The following is a 25,450-nucleotide window of genomic DNA, read 5'->3' as shown; positions in this document are numbered from 1 at the left end:
GCCTGTTCTGTTCAAGGGAACGTTTTAGTCTACAGTTAAATCAGTTATAACTTTAATCTACAATTTGTTCCTGATAAAATGTCTTTTAATCTTACCAAGAAAGGCAGTAGGGGATATTATACCAGTCCTCTTGCCAACCAAAATGGCGATTCCGGTTTCCATGTACGGCACCGTAAAATCAACTACAGCTTCCCTCTCGGAATTAATCATTAGAGATGTCATAACCATATCTGTCTTCCGATTCACCAGCTCAGCGATTAGACCATTCCACTTTCCATTCTGTGAATTAACAATGACTATAAATCACGAGGCGTTCCTCTCTATAGGATAATGCAAGTATTATGTGTCAGGGTTTAAAGGTAAATTCATGTTCGAAATGTGTATTATTGGTTTCTAGAATAATTAAGAATAATTACGTTAAATATTACTTTTTTACTTATTAAAAAAAAAAGAATTATATTCAATAAATTATACATTGTTCACCACTACTTATAACAATTTGCTATTTCAGTTTTGTGAAATTCGTAACTTCATAATTAAATTTTGTAACTAGAACATGAATACACTTGCTGTCAAACATATTTATGTTACAACTTAATATTTAAATTATTATGGTAATTATCATTATATTATAAAAAATAAAGAAAACATTTGACGTGTTTGAGATAAGTTAAATGTTTTGTATACTTTTTTTCGTACATTTAAGTTATGTTACATAAATATAAGTTATCCCATTATAATTTTTTTCTATAACTAACACTTCTATAACACTAGATTCACCAAACTAATCGCAATAACCCATTCCCGATTTTAAATTATTAAATTATTAAATTATTAAATTATTAAATTATTAAATACATTAATTCATCAACGAGTATTCTAACATATAAGCTAATCGAAATTTGAATAAACGCGCTATCTTAATCTGTACAAAACAATATAAATTATTTAATGTGACTGCTCGGTAGTTCTAGTGTTAATAACGTACGTTTCCTGTAGGAGTACAAATTCTTTCTGTCAGCACATTGCTTTTATATGTCGCGAAATTTGCGTGCATGTAAATATGTAGGCGCATAAACATACCTATTCGCGGACGTTTTAACAGTGTTCAATCGTTGTACACCACGGAGGTCTATTCTCGATGCAAATTCCAGTGTGTCGTTAATGGACAGCGGTGCAATTACATGTGATTAATCTATATAGCTATTCCATCGATATTGCTTCGCGGCATTAAAACCTAAAAGGTTGGATTAAACGGGATTGCTGGGTGCCGCGTGTATCGGTGTTCGTTACTTCCAAGACATTTCCACCCCATTCTCACGATTATTGAAACTAATCCTGCCTTTTAAACGATCGGAATCTCCTATTGCTTTTATCGGAAACGATCATACGTTCAATTAACGCTGTTCCGTGCTTACAATGAAATGTTCCAGCGCGCGGCGAATCGCCGAGGAAAGTATATTTTGTGAATTAAAAATGAATGTAATTATCGGAAGACTGTCAAGCTTATCGATGGTGTTTTCTTTTGCGAATAAACATTAATCCTTTGCACTCCAGAGGCGCCTTTTAGTCAACACTTGATTTGATGTAGAAAATTACAAAGTTTGATATTTAATATTAAGAAACCGTGTATGATTCTAGTTCTGCTAGTCGATAATATTTACTTTGTGTAATGTATCAGTCTGTAAAATATTAAAATAAAATAGCTTGATTCTTTAATTTATGTACGGTTTCTCGTTAAGCTAATTTTAAGTGTCATATACTTATATCTCATCAGAAAATGTTGAGTATTTACAAAGTTAGGTTCCTTCAAATTAATAACATTCGTAAATTATTAAACTGATTCACATACGCAAGAGATTTTCTCACACGTTCAAAAGCACGGAAGATGTTCGACGCATATAGTGTGTTAAATTAATATCGAGTGAGACTGTTGCAAAATCCCCCTATTGTCGTGTAAATACATATGTATCTAACAGTTTTCAAAAGGCATGAAATTTGTAATAAATAAATTGCTGGCTTTATGAATTTATAATAATAAAATTTAACAAAAAATGTAAAATATGAATATTAACAGTACTTTGAGTATCTTCATTTTGTGTTTCATTTACTCAAACCATCCAATCAAGGGAATCCAATTCCATTTCATTTCAATTTCTGCAAATTTGCTGACGAAAATGTAAATTTCCATAAATGTCCACGTTCTACTTACGAGTTGTGTTCGTATTATGTATTGCCAGTTGTTTACGAGTACGTAAATTAATTTGCAAATCTGGTAATAAGCAGAAAATATAATTCAAAGCTAGCATAAAATATATTTTACTTTTAAATAGTTTAAAAGAAAGAATAATATTCTAATGTTTTAATTTTACACGTAACAAAAATAATTTTTCTATATTTTATAGTGACAATTTTATTTCAATGCTTATATTATATCTAGTATTTCCAAACTTGGAAAATAGCTACTGGTTAATAAGGTTTATAACTGAAATATCAAGGAAACAAGAAATCGTGTATAATTCCACTTCTGCCAGTCGATAATATTTGCTTTGCGCGATTATAGAAGCGGTCTAAAGTTTGTCTAACCGAGATTTGGAGCACGAAGTATGAACACGAGGATGTATGATTTAATCGATTAGAAAATACCAATGTATGATATTTTATGAAACGGTTTATTTTATCTGATTGGACGCAAAAACCAATACTAATGTGAAAATATCAAATATAAATACCAATATGAAATAACAAATGTAAGTAAATAACGAATAAAATGTAACGATACTTCCTGTACATTTGATCGATATCTAATTTCTGAAACATTAATCTCTTTTTGTCAAGCTTTTACTAGTGCCTTCTATTGATATAATATGAGGTAAATACTATTTTTAATTTTGAATTCATAATCTACAATAATTTTTTGGCCAATACTATATTAATTACTTTATTTCATTTAGTCACTTTAATATATTAATTACTGCGGAGAAAAGCGGTATTGGTGTACTCAGTTTGGCGCGTACTATGAAGTGCTCAATGACATGTTCTGTGCCATCGCAAATATCGAGTAAAATTTCGGTATGAATGCTAAATTATATTTAACTTTTTCCACTTGTAAGTCCCCTCTGAGGAGAGATTTTGAATGCAATATTAAATTCTCCAAGTGCAAAGGGTTAAATTTTTGGTAATTTTTATAAATTTTAATGTAATTTCTACACGTTTTTGTTGCTTTGTAACGTGTACTGCTATCGGTCGCCACATCTTCCACAACAAATATTTTTACAAAAATTGGCCTAAGAATAGTACACGCGACACTCAACGTACTAACCCTTTAATACGCAAACTTTTTCCGTGTTAATTACCAATATAAAATTGTGACCATTCAATTTTTCCTAAAAAAAGCTTTTCGTTTATACAGAAGAAATAAATGATAATCTTGAATTTAAATAAGTCCCTTGTAAATCCTTTGAGCTCGCGTATGTCACGGAACTGTGCATTAAGCAGCGAAAAAGTTAGTATGATTTAGAAATCTTTCTTTAAATGACTTAGTCGGTCGAACTATAATTACAGCGAGTTTGATCGAACTTACCTGTAGCATACCCCACTTGGCGTCTTCCACTCTAACGAGCTCGTAGGTGAACCCGATTTCTTCGGACAACTTCTGAAGCAGGTCAATGCAGAATCCGCTGCAGCACTGAAACAAGCTTGCGTTCTTCTGCGCCGTTGCATTGTCTATCCTAAAAAACGACCGATGCAACATCATTGCAAGCTCCTTTGAGAATGTTTATTGCGTTAATACGACACAATTGAAATTCTGCTTCAATTCATGTCTCCCATACAACTGTTAGTACGGTTTTCAAATTCACTTGTATATATTTACTTGAATGTTTTCAATGTAATTTAGAATAGAGATAGTTGCTTCTTTAAGAACGTTTTCTGTGTTCATACAATATAATTAAAATTTTGCTTCAATGCAATTCTCTTATGCAATATTTTTATAATATTTACACGAGCTCCTTAATAATTAAATCAATGAAAATATAAATGAAAATCGTCGTCAAATCTAATTTTCAAAGAACGCTGATAACTTTTGAAATTTTCTTCCACAAAAATTATTGTATCATCTTGATAGATAAATAGATATCAAAGTAAGAGAATATTGATACGTATAGACGTATTTAGCAGGTAGTTAATCGTAAGCTTAATTGCATTCAGTGCGAATGCATTGTTACCAACAGGGTGGATGTAACGGTCGAGTAAATTTATGGGGAAATTAGCCTTAATGATTAACGTGCCAGGTAAACGAAGAAGCAGCTCGCATCTACAGTGCTGTTCTGCCACGGTTTACTGACGGACAAGGATATTGCTCGTTGGACATCGCAATAACAGCTACTGAATTTAGCCCTATGTCAACTGATATGACGTGTAGAGATTCGTGACTTGCGTTTCACTGGCTACATAAACAATGAACGCTGGAACTGCATTATATCCGGACGTTTAGACAATATTATGTTTGCCTGGATTATTATTATTAAATCAACTGTTGGACGAATGTCAATTAATATCATCGATGTAAAATGTTCCGAATGAATTTTTTTCCGAATGTCGTATGTTATTCTGCCCTGTTACGTTCTATCAATTCGATCTGTGAATTTTATATTTGGCTTATTGTATGTTTTATAAGTCACAGTACACTGCGTAATTCTATTATCAACGAAATACGACAACCCTATTACTGTAGGACTTATAAATGCGTGTGCGTGTGTGTATGAAAGCGTAGAAAAAGAAATAAAAGTATAAGAATAAAGTGGTATAAAAGTTGAATCGAAAAGACAGTTTTCGTTACATAAACGTAATATTCTTTTTATATATCTTCATATCCGTCATCCTTTCGATCGCAATATGTCATTTAAAGGTCAAATATTTGCAATCTACAGGAAATGTAGAGAGATATTGACTTACTTTACGATGTACTGAAAAATATTCAACTACATCCACGCGTATTTTGCAACTTTCTTGGTCTCATTCGGTCGTAATATCTTGTATAATACGAATATATTGGTATATAGAGAAGTCGATGGAAGCATATACGTTACATGCACATTAAGTTTCCCGTTGTATCGATCACGTACTTTCTTCCCGCATTGTATAAGTTTACAACATTCACAAACTTGTTCAACAGTCATCTATCGTGTTTCCTAAAGTAAGATATATTGTTATATTTTCTGAAAGAACATCCTATAAATCATTTTTTTACTACAAATGTATACTTTTGTTTGTGTACAGTAATTTACAGAAGCTGTATTTTAAATTACTTTTTTATTTTAAATATTAATAGAAATGAGGGTTCTGGACATTTATATACGATATACAATTTTGATGCAGATTTGAAGTAAATGATGTCTATTTTACGTCTATATAATAATAATGGTGATAACAATTTATAGTAATAATTTATAGTGATAATAATAAATTACAGTTACAATTAAAAAACAAAGTTTTTATGGGCTTTCTTTGTGTAATGAAGCCAATCTTAAACTTCCTTTAACATGGACAGTTTTTATCTTATTTTTTCAGGCTGCAGTTTGTTAGAAAAAGTTTATACCTTTATGCTTTCAAAAGGTGTATTAAGGCGTTTTGTAGTGTAACGGGAAACCGTGCGAAAGGAACTCGCGTATGAAATTCTTAATACGGAAGTCCTGCAACTCATATATTCTCGTCTAAAGAGGTTCCAAGCCTGTATGTACGCTAAACTACTTTCAAAATTGAAATTTTACTAGATGGAAATTTCAGAAATGTGAGTCGGATTAAGTACTTATTCCGTGAGCGTTTTCCCAATGTTGTTAGCCCTCTGAATTGAGAGACACAGCTCGAAAAGTGTTTTAATAATACTTGACATAGAAAGCTTCATTCTTCATTAAAAATACACGTAGAAGTTGCTATATGTTTGCACATGTAATTTCTTCATAAAGAATTCATGTATAAAGATATATGTACATAGTTTGAATTTGGAAAAATGAAAGAATCTAAAACACAAAATATCAAAAGTCACTGACATGTTTAAAATAGGATATTTTTAAGAGAATATATAAAGAAATTTGTCAGAAAATAATATCGAAGTTACGAATAAACAAATATTTTAAATGCCTATAATATTTGAACACTGTATACATGTTCATGAAAATTTTAACCTGATTATTTATAGTGAGTAGTTTTTGTTACATATCTTTGTACTTATCCTCCAAACAATTTATAGAAAATTGTAGAGAAATAATTAAATTTGTTCTTGAAGCTATCTCTTAGATAATTTAAGCTGATTTTTTATAGAAATGTTATTTTCTATTGGATATTTTTTTTAAAATTAGTATAATCTGACTTATAAAAGAATAGCCCTTGGAAATATATACATACATACTTAAATATTGCTTACATTCGCAGGAAATGGAAATTCAACATTATAGTGTCGTCTTTGCGAGACTTTTCTATTATTTTTATAATAAACTCGTCTTATAATACGTTATTTAAACTATGTGTTTTATTTTTTAAGATTAAAATTATTCTCGTTATAAATATAATAATGTTCATATAAAATAATGTTTGCTATTTACAATATTATATTAATGTAATTTTAGAAGTAGATTTAATCGTATAGTTTTTAGAGTAAAATCATATCTAATTTTCAGTAGTGTTTTTCAAGAAAACTAACAAGCTATGAAACTCGTTTTCAATGATCAAATGAAGGTATATGTACCCTTACGCTTCACATTTTCTCCGCGGTATGTTAGCAGTAATTGCCTCCTTCTGTGTTGGCATTCTGCCATATAGTTCCCACTTCAAGAACAATGAGATTCTATCATCGCTGAACGCATTATTTCTAGATAATTGTTTCTTGTACGAAGTTATTCTTCTTACATTGTTCTATGAAAGAGAACAAACGAAGAAAATTATGTCTTTAAAATATATAATTATATTTTAAGTATTTTGAAGATCGAAGAAAACGCATTCTGAAAGTAATGCTAATGTTTCTATTAAATTAAATTATTATTTGCAAATTAAAATATATAATTATATTTTAAGTATTTTGAAGATCGAAGAAAACACATTCTGAAAGTAATGCTAATGTTTCTATTAAATTAAATTATCATTTGCAAATTAAAATGTTCATACTTTTAAAAATATTCATTTTAAATAAAAATTAACTATGTTCTCATATAAGTTTATATTTTTTGTAATTGTGTTTATGTTTTACACAGAACAATAACATGCATTGGAAATTATATGCCTTTAGAATGGTGAATAAAATTGACGTAGATTTTTAATAATTTTTATATTAAGAGGAAAAATACTCATGGGTTTTGTAACTATTTTGATCGATAAATTATCGCATATTAAAAATACGAAGGCTTGTCGATTATTTATTTACAGTTAAGTTAATTCTTTGTATTGTATTGGAACTGCATCAGAACAATATCTATTTCCAATATTCAATAGAAAAGAGATTACTGCCAGAGAGCATTTTAAGTTTAAAAGCTCTTCGCTTCTTTATGTATTAGTGAAATGTAAAACGAGGTAGAAGAAGTAATCGCTTCCGTCATTTGATATTAATGGTGTGAAATTATACGGGAACAAGATTATTAAAATATTTCTTATTTTCTCGTTAATTTCAACAAATAATGTGTATTTTAATATAGAATAAAACATAAATCAAGCCGAATTTGCTGCAGACACGTTTTTGAAGTTCCTAATCGGTTTAGCGGAGTTTGTCGGAAGCTCTTCAAACCGTAACGAACTTCGTTTGATGAGAAACAATTCTAGGAAACCACAATCGACTTAAACGAATCCTCAAGCTTGATACCGGCTAAAGCCCAATTCTGTGGAGATTTGGACAAACCTGTTGAAATTTGAAGAGTTTGGTTCAATCATTTGTTGAAGTAACGAGACTGAGAACAGTCCGATTAGATTTAACGAAGATTAGATATCGAAATATTAGGGTTCAGGTACTTCCGAATACATTGGGTCTGACTTCATTTGAATAATCCTGTTAAGTAATGTAAATGGATATGGTGACTATAAGGAGATTTCAAACGATTCTGCAAGACGTGATGTAATCTGGAACGATGCGACAAAGTTTACGGAATCGTTATCAAATCGAATTAAGTGGAAGGGATCCAAAAAGATTATTATTCAATTTAAAATTTATTTGATTACTTACATTATTAATAATAATAATTAATAATTGTTTAATATTATTTGAATGTGAAAAATTGGTAAAACTTGAGAAACTTTAATAGTGTTTATATTTTAGAAAATTTGTGCAGATATTAAAAAAAAATCTTCTCTCTTCTACAAATAAAATAATTTTGAAAATGGAAAAAATACTAGTTTTAAAAATTACGAAATTAAGAAATACACTTTACAGAAAACAAAATGGAAATGTCTATATTATTAAAATGAAAAATTCATAGATTCATATTTACCAGTACTTTGTTTATTAACGATTCTTTAAATGGACTTTCAAAATATTCTGTACTTTTAATCAGATTTCGCTTTTTAATTTTATCTTTCATTTCACTTTGAAACTTTTCGTCAGATTCATAAAGTACAGTAACAAAGTAATTAAAATCACACGTCATGTATAATGTTTATTTTCAGCAAATTCAAAACTGCGCTGTCTTTTAATCATATCCAAAATTCTTCTACAATATTATCTGTAAAGTTAGAAGTCACGACAATAGAACGAAATTAATTTAGAAAAATATTAACAGACATCTTATTATGAAAGATAATTATCTGGGACATCTAATAATTATAAAAAATTCATCGCTGTCATGTGATCGATACTTCATTATTATTACTTTGTAGCTATGTTATTACTTTGAGCAAACTGAAGGCACTTGGGGCAGTAAACGAGATAATTTTGTCACGCTAGATAAGAAACCATTTCTTCGTTACATTTAACGGCCCGCCGTTTCTAGGTTAACGTTTATGGGCCACTTCAACAGCAGTTCATGTGCTTCATACATCTCTGATGCAGAGTATTTTACGGGAAGGAAAAAGTTAATTCGGAAGTGAATGTTGTAAACGTCGAACGTCGCGGAGAATATAAACACGCATCGAGCCTGAAAAGTTTAGTCTGCTGGACAAGCGTTCGCTATAAAGATCCCGTGAGCCCTCGGAAATAAAATCGATCGTTGACTATTAACATTTCCCCGGGCACGTTATCAACAAGATGCATCTCTAAAAGCCTTTCACTCGATACACCGTTACGAAAATAGCGGGAAATTTTCGTGGTGTCTATCATCTCCATACCCATTTATAGACTTAAAACTAGTCAACATAACATATAAAATCTTCCCATTTTCGATTATACACGGTGTCTAATTTTAATCTACAACTGCAGTTATCTTCGGAACTGCACGTCATTTAATCTGTTATCTTTGGAATTTAGTTTGAAAAATCTTCCGTTTTGTGCGGATTAAAATGAAAAAATGAAGTGTATACTCGTCAAATGCAAGACGAATGTACCTAGAGTATACTTTAATGAAAAAAAACAAAGCAAAACAAAGAAGAATTACATGGTTATCTGAAAAGATACAGAATTCATAGTTGTAGTAGTATCATTTCGAGATTTAATATGGCGTGCATACTCGCCAAACATAGTTAACTCGTTAAAAAATGTCTTAATTACTATTTTTTTCTGCTTTGAGGAGATAATATATTTATATTCAATTAGCTAATATTATTACCAATTAGCTACAATTGGTTTGTTTCTAGATGAACGCACGTACAAGACATAAAGGTTTCTACTATTTTTTTCAAGTATTCTCTACGGAAATATGTTATTTACAGGCCGAAAACTTATCAAAACAGAATAAATTGCATTTGGGACATTTTTGAAATAACAGAGAGTTCTGAGTAATTGCATCTATAAATGAAAATGGAACATCCTATATAGCAATACATAGGCTTGAAATAGAGTTTACCATACGTTCTATAAATAAATATGAATTTATAAAACAATATAATAACTTCGTAACATATAAAATGTTTCTATTGGTGAGTATAATATATATATTTAATAAACAGACTTTACTTTACCATTTCAGCAAATAAATATCAGCGTATAAAAGAACATTGAATTCAGTAAAATATTAATTAAAAATGACATAATTACAATTAAATGATTCTACCGGACGATATGAATTACAAAACGATTTATCGTCAATAAATATGTTTAATATTAATTTCAATTAAGGGTATGTTAAACGAATTAATTAAATGAGGAAGTAAATACATTATTATATACTTCACATTTTCGAATTTTACTGTTAATTATTATACAAATTATAAATAATTAGTAATGAATGAACCACATCTATTAGCAAATACATTTTGCAGGACAATACAAGTATTTTTCTACACTTGTACTTTTAGATTAATTGTACCTACTTCTAATATGTAGAACACGTTCAGTATTAAGGAAGTATGTTCTAAAATTATCAGTCTTCAAGATGTTCAATTTGTATACGGATTAAACTGAATATTCAGGGAGATCATTATTGATTTTCGTAATTACGAGATACTATGAATCTTGAATATTCCTCGAGTAGTGCATTACGTCTTGAATATACGTATCTATATCTTGATTACAAACCTATGTATATTACCTATATGGGTTTCTTCAATGAAGTAGGCGATGAAGATCAGAGTACAGTACAAGGAAACTCGATTAAACTGATGTTGAAGTAAAATAGAATTTTTTTTCCAGATGGACATGTTTGCTTTTTGTATGCGTTCATACAAGTAATTACCTTTCAATGTGTTTGACGTGAATCTCACATAACAGAGAAACTAAAAAAAATCTTCAATTAATCACATTTTTTTATATGTGCCTTGATCGATAAGTTTTATATTTTCTTTTAAGGAGTTTATTAAAATATACTGTTTATTTATTTTCCTTCATAGATTACTTAAAGTTCCAAGAATATAGAGAATTCTTAAAACACGGCATAAAATAATTTTTTTTGAGTGAAAAGAAATTAAATCCTTAAGGTATGCATGACTGAAGTTAGCTACTTCGCATACAAACAAAAATTTTTCATTATTTTTCCTTAAAGTTTTTATGAAGCTTACTAAAAAATTAAATCAAATATATATATATATATATATATATATATATATATATATATATATATAATTTGACATGATATTTAATGATATTGATGAATTTGATTCTGAATAATTGAATAATCATTGTATAACTTATTCTAAAGATTCAAATTTTATTCATTACGCGATGATTATCAGCAGTAAAACAAAAATATTATTAGTCCTCGTTATGTTTATTTCACTGTAATTTGCATAAACGATCTGTTGCAGGTACTATAAGCATATAAATTTTACACATTAACGATGACAAGTATAACAATTGCTTAATAAGAACATTTTAATTCTGTCAAATTAAAAATTGATAATAGTATTGTATATACTTGTAAAAATGAAAACTTATCATTGTTGACAAAATGAAATCTTCTGATTTAACATACTTCGCGAATAGTCTAATATCTCCGATGGTAAGGTGAGAAATTCTTTGTTAAATGTGTTTTCGATAGTTCGGTGTTGTGAAAAAAAATCTAACATCCGATATCCCTTTTCCATTTCACAGGCGCAGAAAGTCTTTTACGGTTTCCTCGTTGTGGTACCTACTATGTACTTGCTTTCGCTTTCCGCGTCATCGACCCCAACCCGACTACCTGCTATCACAAGGAGCTACCCGGTTACTTCCTTTTTCAGTTCCTCTGTCGTTTCAGACCACCCTGTCCGTCTCAAAATCAATTTTTATTCTGCAGCGAGTCATACGGATTCTTAGTATAACTGCACGACTCTTTTCTGACCATTAACTTTTTACCTCGTAACGTCGAATTATTGAGTTGATGCAAAAACTTTGACGTTCTTTGTATGTGGTTAAAAAAGAATGTACCTCTCCGAAACAAATAATACCTGTTTTCAAACTATTGTAACATGTATAATATTTAAATATAGACGTGAGTTTAAGCTTTAAATATGGAGGTCTGAAAATTACCGATTAATGTTAAATATTCTCGTTTGTGGAAAGTAATAAGAAAATTTATTGTATTTATTTGTTTTTACTTATTTAAATATCTTTACATAGCAATAATATGAACTGTTTTATGAAAATTTCACTAGTTTCAAAATTGACGTTGGTGTAGCCAGCGAACAGTTGAGAACTCTTTTTTTTTGTTTTTTATAAAAGAAACGTCAAAAATTGTGCACCAACCCAATAGAATCACGATAAACAATTTGAATTAAATTTCGTAAATAAGGTGCAGGCGTTATTGAAACGCTAAAATTGATTTTAACCAGTTAACTGCATTCGACAAGTATATACCTCATCTGAAAACTTAAAATCATAGAAATTCTTTGAACGATGAATTATTTATTTTTTCAGATAAACTTCTTTAATAATAATAATAATAACAGTAACTAATAATAACAATAATTAGTAATAATAATTATTAGTAATTCTTTTTTGCTTTAATTTGGTTTCTGATAAAAATATATGGTAATGTTCATCGTCTATTCTCGATTTCAATCTGTTGAACTTTGTTGTAGATTGCGGTATATGTGCTAACTAGTGTTTCTACAGGTTTGAAGGACCACCTTACAATATGGAAAGGACTATTGAAAATTCAAAATTGTAACTTATGGTTATTGCCAAGGTCCAGTCGCTTCTAAGATCAAACTATATTTTTGCAGACTGTTTTAGTGACTAAAGTTCTAACTATATTGTGCTGGGTTGACGTCTTGTCGATTCTTGCAGCTTTAAGAAGGATGAATTCCACCCCCTTCTCCGATAATGGAGAGAGAAACCACGAAAAGTATGTACAAGACGTCGGATAGTGTTTTACGGGAAAACCATGAGATCTAATAGTTCTAGATGCAGTGATATCCAAATGATATCAGCAGTTGCAAAGTAAAAAAATTAAAACCAGTTAAAATAACTGAGCTGGGTTAGATCTAGGCAGAGGCATCTAAAGAGGCATAACCATCTGACGATTTGAAACAATTAATCTTTTCAAGTGAACTTTTATACACTGATACTTCAAACACAAATTCTGGTAGCCAAACAGTTCGGTTAAAACTTTAATCTTGAAAAACTTTAAACCTTTTTTTTCTACAAAATTACTTTTCTTTTTTACGGTCAAAACTCAGGTCAAGAACGATTAATTAACTCCAAATTTTGAGATGAGATTCCTTAATAAGCTTTCGTATGTATTAATGAAGCTTTTTTTAGTCCGATTTTCCACTCATTTAGTTTTAAAGATGGCGAATGAAAATCCGTTAAAAGTAAGTACTCTTAAAGGAAAATTAAAGAAGTATTAAGTTCTTAAGTACATCTGTGTTCAAAATTATTTTTTCTATTTCTGCAAATTGTGACGGAAACCTTAGATAACAAACCACCATCAATATACAAAACAAAAAAAATTTGATTTTATCATTTTATTTCTTTATTAACTATTGAATTGCGAAAAGAAAAAAATCGTTTCTTCGAAGATATATAACATTTGAAATTGCGGTTAGGTTAAAGAGAAGATTTTCTTAGCAGATAATCCATTATATTAAAAATGTTACGGTACAATAATCCTCTTTGTTATTATTTAAGTTTTCCACCACTTAATTCCTAATTAAAATATCCTTGCAGCTTCCGTATAAGAAATGAGCAGTTCATTCGCTAAAGTAATTAACTCGACGAAGTTAAGGAAATCTATTTTCAGTGTTGCAAGCTAATTATAATTATAAACCTCATACTGTGGAGTGAAAATTTGAAGAAATTCACAAAGTGGATTTAATTAGTTTGTTCGAGGAACGATTCAAATAATGATATATTATATCGGATTAAAGAGTTACGTAATTACGATTTAATTACGTCATCTGTTTCTTAATTTTGAAGATATTTTTGAATTCAAATTATATGTTACAAAGACTTCTTTTCATGCTAACGTGAATATTTGTAACCCAAATGTGTCTTCATTTACAATTCGTCTTAAATGTTTATTATTGGTTAGTTTCACTTATGACAATATTCATAAACATTATAAACATTTTACTGTGTATTGTTATTTGTTTCTCATAACTTAATATGTAGTGATGGTTAATAAAAAACAACTTTGATGAAATATAAACAGTAGATAATTTTAAGTTATGACTAATAGTTGTGGAAAGTAGAAATGACGTACAATGGCCAGACATAATACAAACCAAGTTTATAAACATACAAGTTGAAGAAAATTCTTTCTGTGAACGTAAAATTACATATTAAAAGTTGTTCTTATACAAATTATCGTTTATTCTTTAATTACAATTTAATACAATTAGTTGTTGCTTTAATATCAATTCATAATTTGTAATCATTTTTTAAAGTCTTTAATTTTTGTAAGAAGAATAACATTAATAATGTCTTAATTTTTATTAAGATTTTTGTATCAATTTATTAACAGAATATTCAAATTAAGTAATGGAAGTGTAGTTAATCCTTATTTCAGTCGTTGCATGTTCCAAAATTTATGAAACGTGCCCAAATCATTAATCGATATCCTTCATAATAAAAATTTAACAATTCATCATCGGTTATACGTGAACAACCAACGTTATCAAAGAGTTGTTTACTGAATCGTTCAAATAAAAACATATGAAGTTTCTATTCGCTTCCAAAATTCCGAACATTTTCAATAGGCAATTTGTATGTAAAAAATATTTCGATGGTAAAGAACTTAAATTAAACATTAATAATGAATAATAACTAGCAATGAAGATAAATAAAGTTAAGTTAAATATTAATAAATATCCAGCGTTACGTAATAATTGAATGTGTTTATTCTTGTACTATTTTTCATGCGAAAGTTATTATTACTTTTAAGATAAATGTATTCTTTTATTTTCGTGAAGTTTATTGAAATCATTATGTACATTATTATAAAAAATTTAAGCATTCAAAAGGCCTGAGTCTTCATATTTTCAACGATCAATAAAATGGTGAAATTTCCATTATACACGCCTCAGACTGATCACCCCTGTGGAATCGATGTAATATCTGAACAATTAAAGGCTTGTAAACATGGGAAACCTCTCCAGCTTCGTGGCATACACTATGTTGTTCTCCATTAACGATGTTTACCGACTCCGATTTTACATGCCAACTTCAGTTTCTTAATTACTATTCCGTGTGTCTACACGTAACGATCGATATCTCACTCTTTCCTTTTTCTCTGTGCGCTCCACGTGTCGAATGCGAATTGATTTAAAATATTATTTATTTTCCCTCATTTTTATTAACACGTGCGTTATCAACGTGACATATTCCTGACGATAACAATCGTATACTTTACACAAAGGAAATGAAATTAATGCTATATTATTTAAAGCCTCAAAATATGAGATTATATTCAGGAACTAAACAAATTTCTTTTAGTTTCATTTTTTCAATATATTGTTTAGAAGATTTGTTTGAGTTTAACAAAATATTCCAGCTGAAACAAGATTATCACCAGAAACGACATTGGTAGCAAACGTGTGAACGAATTAAAACGTTAGATAGAAAAATTGATTTCAATCATACAAGTCTTTTCAGAAAACTTATTTTTTAATAAATAACACAGTTGGAATTATTAATTAATTACCGGGTACCAATAAAATTACAATTATTTGTAAAAATGTTGGCAAATATATGTTCCTATATAATCTCACTGTTCGCTATGAAACCGTAACTCTGAGAATTAACGTGTACGAGATGAGCCAAATGGAATGTTGCAAGCTGTTTTCTCAAAATTTAGTCGGCATCTGGACTTGTTTCGAAGTAGTTCGTAACATTTTCTTTAAAACTGAAATTAACAACTATTAATATAATTCATTCCGTTTAAATGCAGTCGAGTAATATCCCTTTATTATCAACATTTAACACTGAAAGTAAACACGAATTTACAATGTACATTTACAATAGATACAGTGAGGTAAGTCTGAGAGAGATGGTCTACTCTTTTTACAAAAACTACTCTATCATATAAATATTATTAATACCTAATAGAAAGTAATATATTTGGTACCAGAAAAAGTTCGTGTGGGTTCTTAAATCTTAAACACAGACAACGTTTTTGTAAAGTTATTTGTAAAGATATCTTATTCGATACAAACACTGCTAACAAGAAAATCGCATGAATTTTTTCTCAATAGTCTCCGAGATAAAAATAGGTTTTGCTTTTAAATAAATGTATAAGGAACGAATCAAGGACACCAAAATATATCAAACAGATGTGTCGAACAGATGTGTCAAATAAAAGTTACAGGGTATGAAACACTACATGTTACAGCGGGAGGTATTTGATGGCGACGTGACTTTGAAACGTCCTGTTAATGTCGCGTTATAACTCTTAAAAAGAACCCTATGGTTTCTATTCCATATTATTGAAGCCGACATTTACACGTTCCAAACCATAAACATGAAATTTTTTTCTTTCAATTACTTGTTTCGATAACTAGCACAATAAATGTTTCATAATTTATTTGCATAGTACTAAATATTTAAAAAATTGTTTTCTCAATACGTAGCAATACACAGTGAAGAATTTCTTTAATGATAATTTATTTCTTAGCATGCTATTCAAATACTTTCGTTGCTAACTGTACGCGTGCAGCAAAAGTCAAGTAAAAACAAGTAATTCGACTTTTATTAATTTAACGCAGGCGAGAATTACCGGGAGGGCGGCTAAATTCTAGCTGCCTTTCGCAGGCTTCTCAAGTGTTTCGTTAAAAAAAACGGAAGTTTAAATTGAAATCGTGTCGAGAGCGTTTCCCACCGAAAGCTAGGAACTTCAGTAACTCGAAAGAATATTGCTCCCGAATATCGCGAAAGTGTTTGCGTAGTTCCGACGCTCCTTCTCGATTGCTTTCCGCGCGGGGCATTGGCGTAAATTATGTCGGACAGCGGTGTCGAAATAGGGAAAGAGTTTTCGTGTCTTAAACTTCAATCTTTAGTCGTTAGGGCAGTAGCCCCGACTTTCTTCTCGTGCTCGTCACCGTGAACTAGTTCCCGGTTTAAACTTTACCGCCTGACGATCCAACCAAAAGCAAAACAAAGTGGCGGGTTCGAATGGTATACAAGGTGTTAAGGAAATAAGTACTAAAATTTTGGTGTCGTGTTCTACTAAGCAAGAAGGGAAGTCAAATAAATATAGGTAAGAAAGCTCTTTTTTCGAAATAACTTATACTATGGGAAGTGGGGCAGAACTGGAGCAGTAATTTATTGGGTTGATGCAAAAGTTCTGACGTTCTTAAAAAAAACGAAGGAAGAAGTATCCGCTATCCCTTAAGCATGGACGTTCGTCTCACAGGCCCCGATATAAAATATCACGAATTTTGAAACCATTGAGATTTTTGTTATATAATTAATACTATTGCTATGTAGAAATATTTAAATAAGTAAAAATAAATAAATACAATAAATTTTCTTATTATTTTCTATAAACGAGAATATTTAACATTACTCGATCATTTTTAGGCTTCTATATTTAAAGGTTAAATTCACGTACATACTTAAATATATATGTTATAATGGTTTAGAAACAGATGTTATTTATTTCAGAAAAAAACAGTGTTTGTTAATCACGTACAAAAGACGTCAAAATTTTTGCTTCCGCCCAATATTTCAGTTCGTATTAAAAACTTGGATGGCAAAAAAACTTCGAAGTCTAAATCTTTTTGTCGATCTTTAAGGATTAAGAGAAAAACGATTCCTTTTAGGAAAAATGATTTTGTTTACAACAAAATAAGATTTACCGGAGGTATGCAAAAAAAAGTTTTGCCCTATAGAAGAAATATAAAATATAAAATAATTATAAAATCTTTGTTCTCATAAATGAAGAAATAGTAAAAAACTTGTTTTCAACAATTTCAACAAATATGAAACTGTTGTAATTTAATTTAGCGTATACTAATTAATACTAAGGATTTTATATATGTTAAACTAAGTTACAACAATTTATATTAAGGACTTAGGAACTTTTGTCGTATTTATAAAAAATTGATTAATCTTAATTATATATAATGGTCTTTATAATATAGTCTTTATAATATAGAGATGATGAGAGATAGTCCAGGCCCATTGACTAATTTATGACCAAGGGGACCACCAGGACCTGGGTCACGTACGCCCTCGTCTGAAGAGTTTTCCTTCTTAGAAAAGCGTTGAGGAAAAGCAGTTAGTCGCTGTTCCTCGTTACAGCCACATCGCGTAATAAATATATTTAACCTGACTACGGACTTAGTTTTTATTTTAGTAGCCCTACAATATAATATAGTCTTTATAATTATATGTAATTATATATTAGTCTCAATTACTACCTAAACAAAAATCGCTATTTTTGTTGTCACAAGTTAAAAAATGTTACCCTCGTCCGCCATTGTGGTGAATATCTGAAAAATTTGGAAATCCGGTTTTGCCTTACACATTAAATATTTCTGCTTCGATATGTGATAGAGAGGTGAATAAATTAACAAAATATTCTGTAAAGACTATAGAATGAACCATTTTCTCAAATGGATTTTTCAATGCTAACATGTAAAAAACAATTACAAAGTAACTACTTCACCTCCGAAATGCTGAAACTTTTCAACTTAAAATTAACTCCGTCTGCATTAAACATTATAATGACCTCAGTTCTGGGATTCATTTGATAATGTCTTGAGGATCACCCGAATGTGATGAAACGTTTTGGCTGCATTTTGCAGCTCTTATCTTATAAAAAACAATGGTACCCGGCTTGACCCAGTTTCCAGGTTTCGTACAACTTTTCTCTACTATTTAGCCCCTTACCGTATTATTTTCTTTTATTCCTAAGCTGATGTCACTTTTTACTGTCAACAATTTGAAAGAAACGCAAAGAAAGTTTCCATTTCACTGCAAATGAAAATTTACGTTGAAGATAATTAATTGGTAGCAGAATAGTTTTTCAATTTGATCTATGCGCAATAAACAACATTGAGTTTTATTAAATTAGTCTGGAAATCGTCATCGTCAGTCTCGTTTGTTATTGTACGGCAAGGGGTTACAGTAAAAAGTAGTAGAATAATTCCAGGGAAGATGACCGTACGAGAGAGATAGTCACTTATCTTGCGTAAACAATTGATACAATTACAATTACAATTGACGTTTTTCATTTGTAATTTTAATTCTTGCTGATTATTTTGTAAGAAAATAAATAAAGTTTATCTATAAACCAAATCTGGTATTCTAATTCCTTTAGTTTTTATTCATATGCGTTTCAAAGAAAATATAGTCATCTTCGAAAGAATTACACTCATAAGAGTAAAATAACATTCCACTTCGATTATTTATTAAGGTTGATATGTAATCCTTATAAAGATTGTAACAATATTTTTTTTCAGTTTCTTCAGATATTTGTTATAATATTTAAGTGAAACTGTATATTTTTAAAACCATTTCGGATATTGAATACTTTTAAAATATCAATAATTGCAAACTAAGAAAACTAAAATTCGTCATTTCAACGGGTACTGTAGTTCTAGTATTAATAAAAAATTGCGATGTTCGTTAAATTGTGTTGAAAGTCTTCATTATGAGTCTGAGTTCTTATTACAGAGTAAAGGATTAAAATGATAAAAGAAAGAATGCAGTAAAAGCTGATGGTCTATGGATTTTTGCATGAACACTTGAATTATGTAACCTTATTACGAGCACGTAATTACTGTAAGCTAAAGTTAATCAGTGCTGAAGTTTCCAGATACGTTACGTATTACGCAAAGCAGAAGAACGTGCTGCTATTTGAAGGATAGAAGATAAACCGTCCTTTGGAAAGAGTCTCACCAGAGGCTTTAAATATTTCTTTAATCTTTTGCCTCCTTATTAATTCTTTATGTCTTTCAAACGTAATAGCAATATCATTAACGTTGAACTCGGCACTACTTACAGAATATTATACGAAGATAGAAAATATTACAAAATACGTGATGGTATATTAGGACGAGATTTCTTTACCTTTAACCAGTTAGTTGTTTTTGACGAGTATACACGAAATAGCAAGGTTTTGTGTTGTAACGAGTATATTCGTCCTAAAACAACCAATTTTACGGGTATACATTACTTGAATGAAAGTTTTTCAACAAATTATTTGTAGATACGAACACGTACACATACCAGGATAGGGTACACACTTTTTAAAAAGGTCGTAACAGCTAACTGGTTAACGATTCAATACCACCTATTTAAAAATTAAACCAACAACATAATCGGAGGAACATTAGAGAACATAAGACTGAAGGAAAACGCTAAATTTTCAATCAAATTTTCAAACCGGTCATACAACCGGTTGCCGTACGTTTAGTGTCAAGCATTCGTTATTAATCTTAAATAAAGTTCAACCACTGCCGGTAAATAACACGTTAATCCAATCTTTCTAATTATATTCTTAAACATTCAAATTTGCGTGCAGATCGGCAGGCCAGATTATCACAGTTATAGTCCTTGCCAATATCACTGGCCGAGCATTACGTTTATTTCCATAGCGACGAGTGGTTCCGGCAAGGTTTTAATCCAAACCGGGGTGTTCTCGGCCGGCATAATCCGTGAACTCGATTCGCGGGGGCGCCGCGAGGACTGTACAGCGTTTACACAGAGCGCGGAGCTTGAAATCACGCCACCCGCCCGCTCGCGCTGTTCGATGATCCTCGGGAATTTCTAGCTCATGCTAATCCTCCGAGAGATGAAGAGACCGCGAGTACGTGTCGCGGGAACGAATGCCAGGATCTAAGTACCGGCATGACGGATAGATCTCTTACCCGTTTTTCTCTAGGTTGATCGCCTCGTTTATCCTTCGTCGACGGTGACTCTGCAATGTCCTCGCGCCTTTCTCTCTTTTTCCGTTATCCTTTCTAATTCAGACCAAAATGTCGAAAGCACCCGCTGAGATTGAATCACTTCAACACGAGAATCTTTGGGCGGCTTTTATCAGATTACTGATCGACGTACGTGGTTATTATATTACGTTTAACGGAAGCCTCGTTGCTCTTTTTTTCTTACGTTTGGTAGTTGTCAAAATATAGAATACCTTTATTTTGAATTTCCGTTTGGGATAATGATCCGTGGATATTGAGAAATATCTGAATATATGTGCGATTGTGAAAATAAATGATAAATGTAGAATTATTGCGGTAAATAATATAATAATATGATAATATGATAATATGATAATATGATAATATGATAATATGATAATATGATAATATGATAATATAATAATATAACAATATAACAATATAATAATAGAATAATAGAATAATATACTGCTACAATTATTATAATGGTAATAAATTCTACAACATCACTATAACAATAAATCTTTTGCCAATTAAACCAGTCACATTTACAATTAGTTCACTTATCGTATCTTAAGCAACCGCATGTACATGTACTTCAACAACGTTCAATCTTACGTTCCTCGAAAACAAGACCTTAAATGAGAAATTTTATTACATGTTTACGACTTATCTTTCTAGGCAGAATTACGTCTCTGCTATTTACCACCAGTTGCAGGACATCCTGTATAAAGGTCCGTTTTATGAGCAGTTGATTCGAGGACTATAGAACGAATGGATACGGCGAAAGAAATAGCTTATCGATGTGGATCATTTTCAGCGAGCGTAGTTTTCAGAGTCTTCCGGACTTCTATACGAAGAATCGTAAAGTTCTCCCCTAGTTCGATCAGGGCGATATCTAACTGAACCGTAAAAGGAAAATCGATCCCGTTATATTTCTTTTACTTTCATCGCGAGCGTAGCGTTTGATAAAAACTCCGAATACAATGGTGTGTATGTACTTGTGTTTGGAAAGATAATATACAGAGAAAGGCAGATTCAGGAAGAAGAGATGAAGTTAATGGATGAACAGTGACTCTTGCGTTTGCGAGGTTGAAAATGATGTTACTTCAGCCCCATTCGTCTCGGAAATGGTTCCCTGCTTGATTGTAATGAATAGTGTTTCCCGGAAAATTCGCATGTTGCGTCTAAAAAAGTGGAAAACAAGAAATATCTCGCCACGGAAATGGAAAATTTCAAATTTGTTCTTAAAAACATGAGGAACGCTTAATTTTCTTTGTCTTTAGGACAAAGGAAACAACATAAATTTTGTTAGAAAAATTCACACCGTGCGTTAAAGTTCAAAGCATTTATTTTTTGTTTTCTAATCGATAACATTTTTTATTTACATTGATCTGTTTCAATCCCTCTGAATCTGGTTATAAATGAAATTTATTCTGTTTAAAACATGTCCTTCTTTGGACATAATTTATTAAATAAACATCATCCAATCATAAAAACGAGTTATTTAAATAAAGTTTATTTAATACATACTTTGTTTTATCAATTTTGCAATTTAATCTACATTTATAAGAATAATACAATCTAATACTTTGTATTTTAGTTGATTGAAATCTGTTCTAGGGAATATAAATTTAATAATTTAAATTTCATGGAAATAATAATTATGGCTGATAACCAGATTGTTAATGTGAAGGAAAGAATTATATAAATATTACTTATGCTGTTTTCAACGAGCAACGAAATAGATATGTAAGGGATAATTATGAAATTTAATATTGAAAACGTTATAAAAGAATAAAAGTAATAACTCAGTTATGTAGGTAACAAGTGTTAGTATATATTTTTCCTCCCTCTTAGCATTTAACATTTAGCTACATAATCTACTTTTCTATAAAAAATATTTTTTAATATTTTTATAAATTTTTGTCTGGGAAGGGTTAATGTAATGATTATAATCCTATTAAAATTGATCCTGAGTCGAATAATTTTCGAAAAGATTATTTCATGGTTTATCATAATATAAATCAGTAGACTGTTGTTTTCAATATGATCTTAATTTAATTAAGAGTTAATATGACGTGAGATACCGGAAGTTAAAATTTATTATATTATCAACTGTGTATTGTATATACATATTACATAGCAAATGCTTATTACTATGTATTTTGCATTCCATTCTATCATATAAATTTAAATTTTCTAAAATGACGTTACTGTGATGTACGAAATATTATATCAGTATCTTGTTATTAAAATATATTATTATAAAAATTCTCTCACAAAATCCAAAATTTAACCTATTTTCCAGTAAACCTCATAAATTCGAAGTACTTAAATGAATGTTAATAGAGACAGTCATAAGTACATAAACAATTTTAAAACCTCCGATTGCTTCTATTCTAAAATTTTTAATCCTTAACGATCGACATTTTTCTATTAATTCTTTGCGGTCAAGATTGTCTTAATCTTCTAACATTTCTTGTCATAAAAAATTGAATTATGCATCGAACTCTTAAATACTAAAAGAAAAAAAGCACGTGTTAGTTTCTCATTAGTTAAATAATTAAATAATTTTTCCGCAGTTTTGAATTTTAAATATCGAAGCTCGAAGTCGCCATACGGCCACATTCGACAGTAAAAAGTTAATTACCGTCTCCATGCATGATTTCGTTGCTATTTTAATGACAACCGAGCAAACGATCCACGTTTCCTTCGTCTTTGCACGGTCTTGTACTTGCAAGTGAGTCCGTCTTGACAAGCGGAATTTTTAATTACAACAGAACCGAAGTAATCTCCCCCGAGGATACGAATTTCCCCCTTTCCCACCGTTTTATAATCAGCCCATCTAACGAAACAGGGCCGATCCTCTTTCGAGATCCTATGACCAGGACGAAATTGCACGTCAAAGGAGAAAAACATTCCGCAGACGTACAATTTTCTTCTGAACTGGAGGGTCTAGTAAAACGTGGGCATGATCAACGCGAAGATTAATTGAGAACCAAGTGCGGGGAAATTAGAAAATGAAGAATATACTTGGAGACCGAGAGCAATTTCGTTTTAATTTGAATATAAAGCGAGGGTGTGACCGCTGTGTGGTTTAACCTTCGTTATCCGATCATATAGCAGCGACATTCGTATTTTTCCGGTGAAACTGTGTTAAAGTTAAAATTAAATTAACGAAATGAAATAATGTGTGACCATGTTAAAATATATTGACAACTGAAAAAGTGTTTGACAAGTGGTTAATAGGAACAATATAATTGTACAAAAGCGATTTGCATTTTTGAGGAATAATGAATATTTTATAAATATGTATATAAGTGTTAAATACATGAAAGTTATAAAGGGAATGAGAAAATCGGAACGGGATTAACATGTAACAAATGAACGTATTTTTTAAATATCTATGATATGTTGTAAGCTAGTAATTAAATATATTTCTTTAAATTACTGAATAAAACTATTAATTATTATTACTACTAAAAATTCACTTTACTGATCATATAATATAACAAAAAAGATACAATCTGTATTTTTGTTATAACTTTCTATAATAAAGCTCTATGTGACCTATGTTTAAATAACATTTTTTCGTTATTTAGTGCCATAGAATATACTGACAAAATTTGAACATTAAAACCTGGGATACTCTGTATCATAAAGTTCCACCAAATTTTTCTACTACATATACTTATCAATTCTGCTAATAGAAACTGCTGTTTAGAAAATTGGAGTTCAACACGTATGTACATCTGTATCTATTGAACGTGTAGTTTATAAAAGTAATGATAAGGTAGTATCTATAATTCATTAAAAAATAATTAATAGTATTTACAACTAGTAATATTCTATTAATAATATATAATAACATAATTTTCTTTGTGAACGTTGTACGTTCGTATAACTAAATCCACCATTAGATAATTAGTTTACACAATAAAAGTTCAGTTCTGAATTCGCGTACTTTGAACTTAACACGAGTTTATTGATACAAGTGAAATACAGATAAATAAAATTCTGGCGTATTCGTATAATTGCATCAATTAAAATCGTTAAAAACACCAGCCAAATGACGTTTATAAAATTCGATATTCTTCAAATCGGTTTTCAAATGTTCTACAAAAGCGATGTATAGGGTAGTTAATTCGACCTTAAGCGACCTACGTTCAAAAGTACGGAAATGTAACGACGTTTCGGTTCGCCCATCGCGCAGTCGTCGAACGACTCGAGCAGAAAATTGATTCGCGCTTAATCCTCGTCATGAATTTCGTCGTCACACGTTCTAACCACATTTCCTCCCAAAGGAATTTCAATTTCTGTGACCCCTGCACTTGTTAGGAAGTTAGTCGGGACGGTTAGCCATTAAAATGTTATCAAAAAACGTTTAACGTTGACGATCATGGTTCCCATGGACGGTTCTCTAATTTATTTGAATTTTCGTTGCAACTGATTCGTTACGCACATCGACAACTCTGCAAATTGAATTTCTTCCGATCCAATTGCTAACGTCGTTCACGTAATTCGCTGATTTATCGTTAATCGTGTTTCG

The 25,450-nt window shown here is 30.4% G+C and overlaps 1 protein-coding gene across 10 annotated transcripts in view; it reads right to left on the bottom strand.

Moving 5' to 3' along the window:
* Positions 1-25,450, bottom strand: part of Nmdar2 (glutamate ionotropic receptor NMDA type subunit 2) — a 466,012-nt gene that overhangs the window by 28,829 nt on the left and 411,733 nt on the right. For all 10 annotated transcript variants that reach the window (XM_076369021.1, XM_076369016.1, XM_076369024.1 and 7 more), the window contains 2 exons: positions 3,584-3,731; positions 96-279 (listed from right to left, as the gene is read on the bottom strand). In XM_076369021.1, the coding sequence (XP_076225136.1) occupies positions 96-279; positions 3,584-3,731 (332 nt within the window). The remainder of the gene's footprint in view (positions 1-95; positions 280-3,583; positions 3,732-25,450) is intronic.

The sequence above is a fragment of the Nomia melanderi genome, chromosome 7 (genome assembly GCF_051020985.1).
Source record: "Nomia melanderi isolate GNS246 chromosome 7, iyNomMela1, whole genome shotgun sequence".
NCBI lineage: Eukaryota > Metazoa > Arthropoda > Insecta > Hymenoptera > Halictidae > Nomia > Nomia melanderi.
The sequence above is the reverse complement of the archived record's forward strand: the minus strand, read 5'-3'. Positions and strand labels throughout refer to the sequence as shown.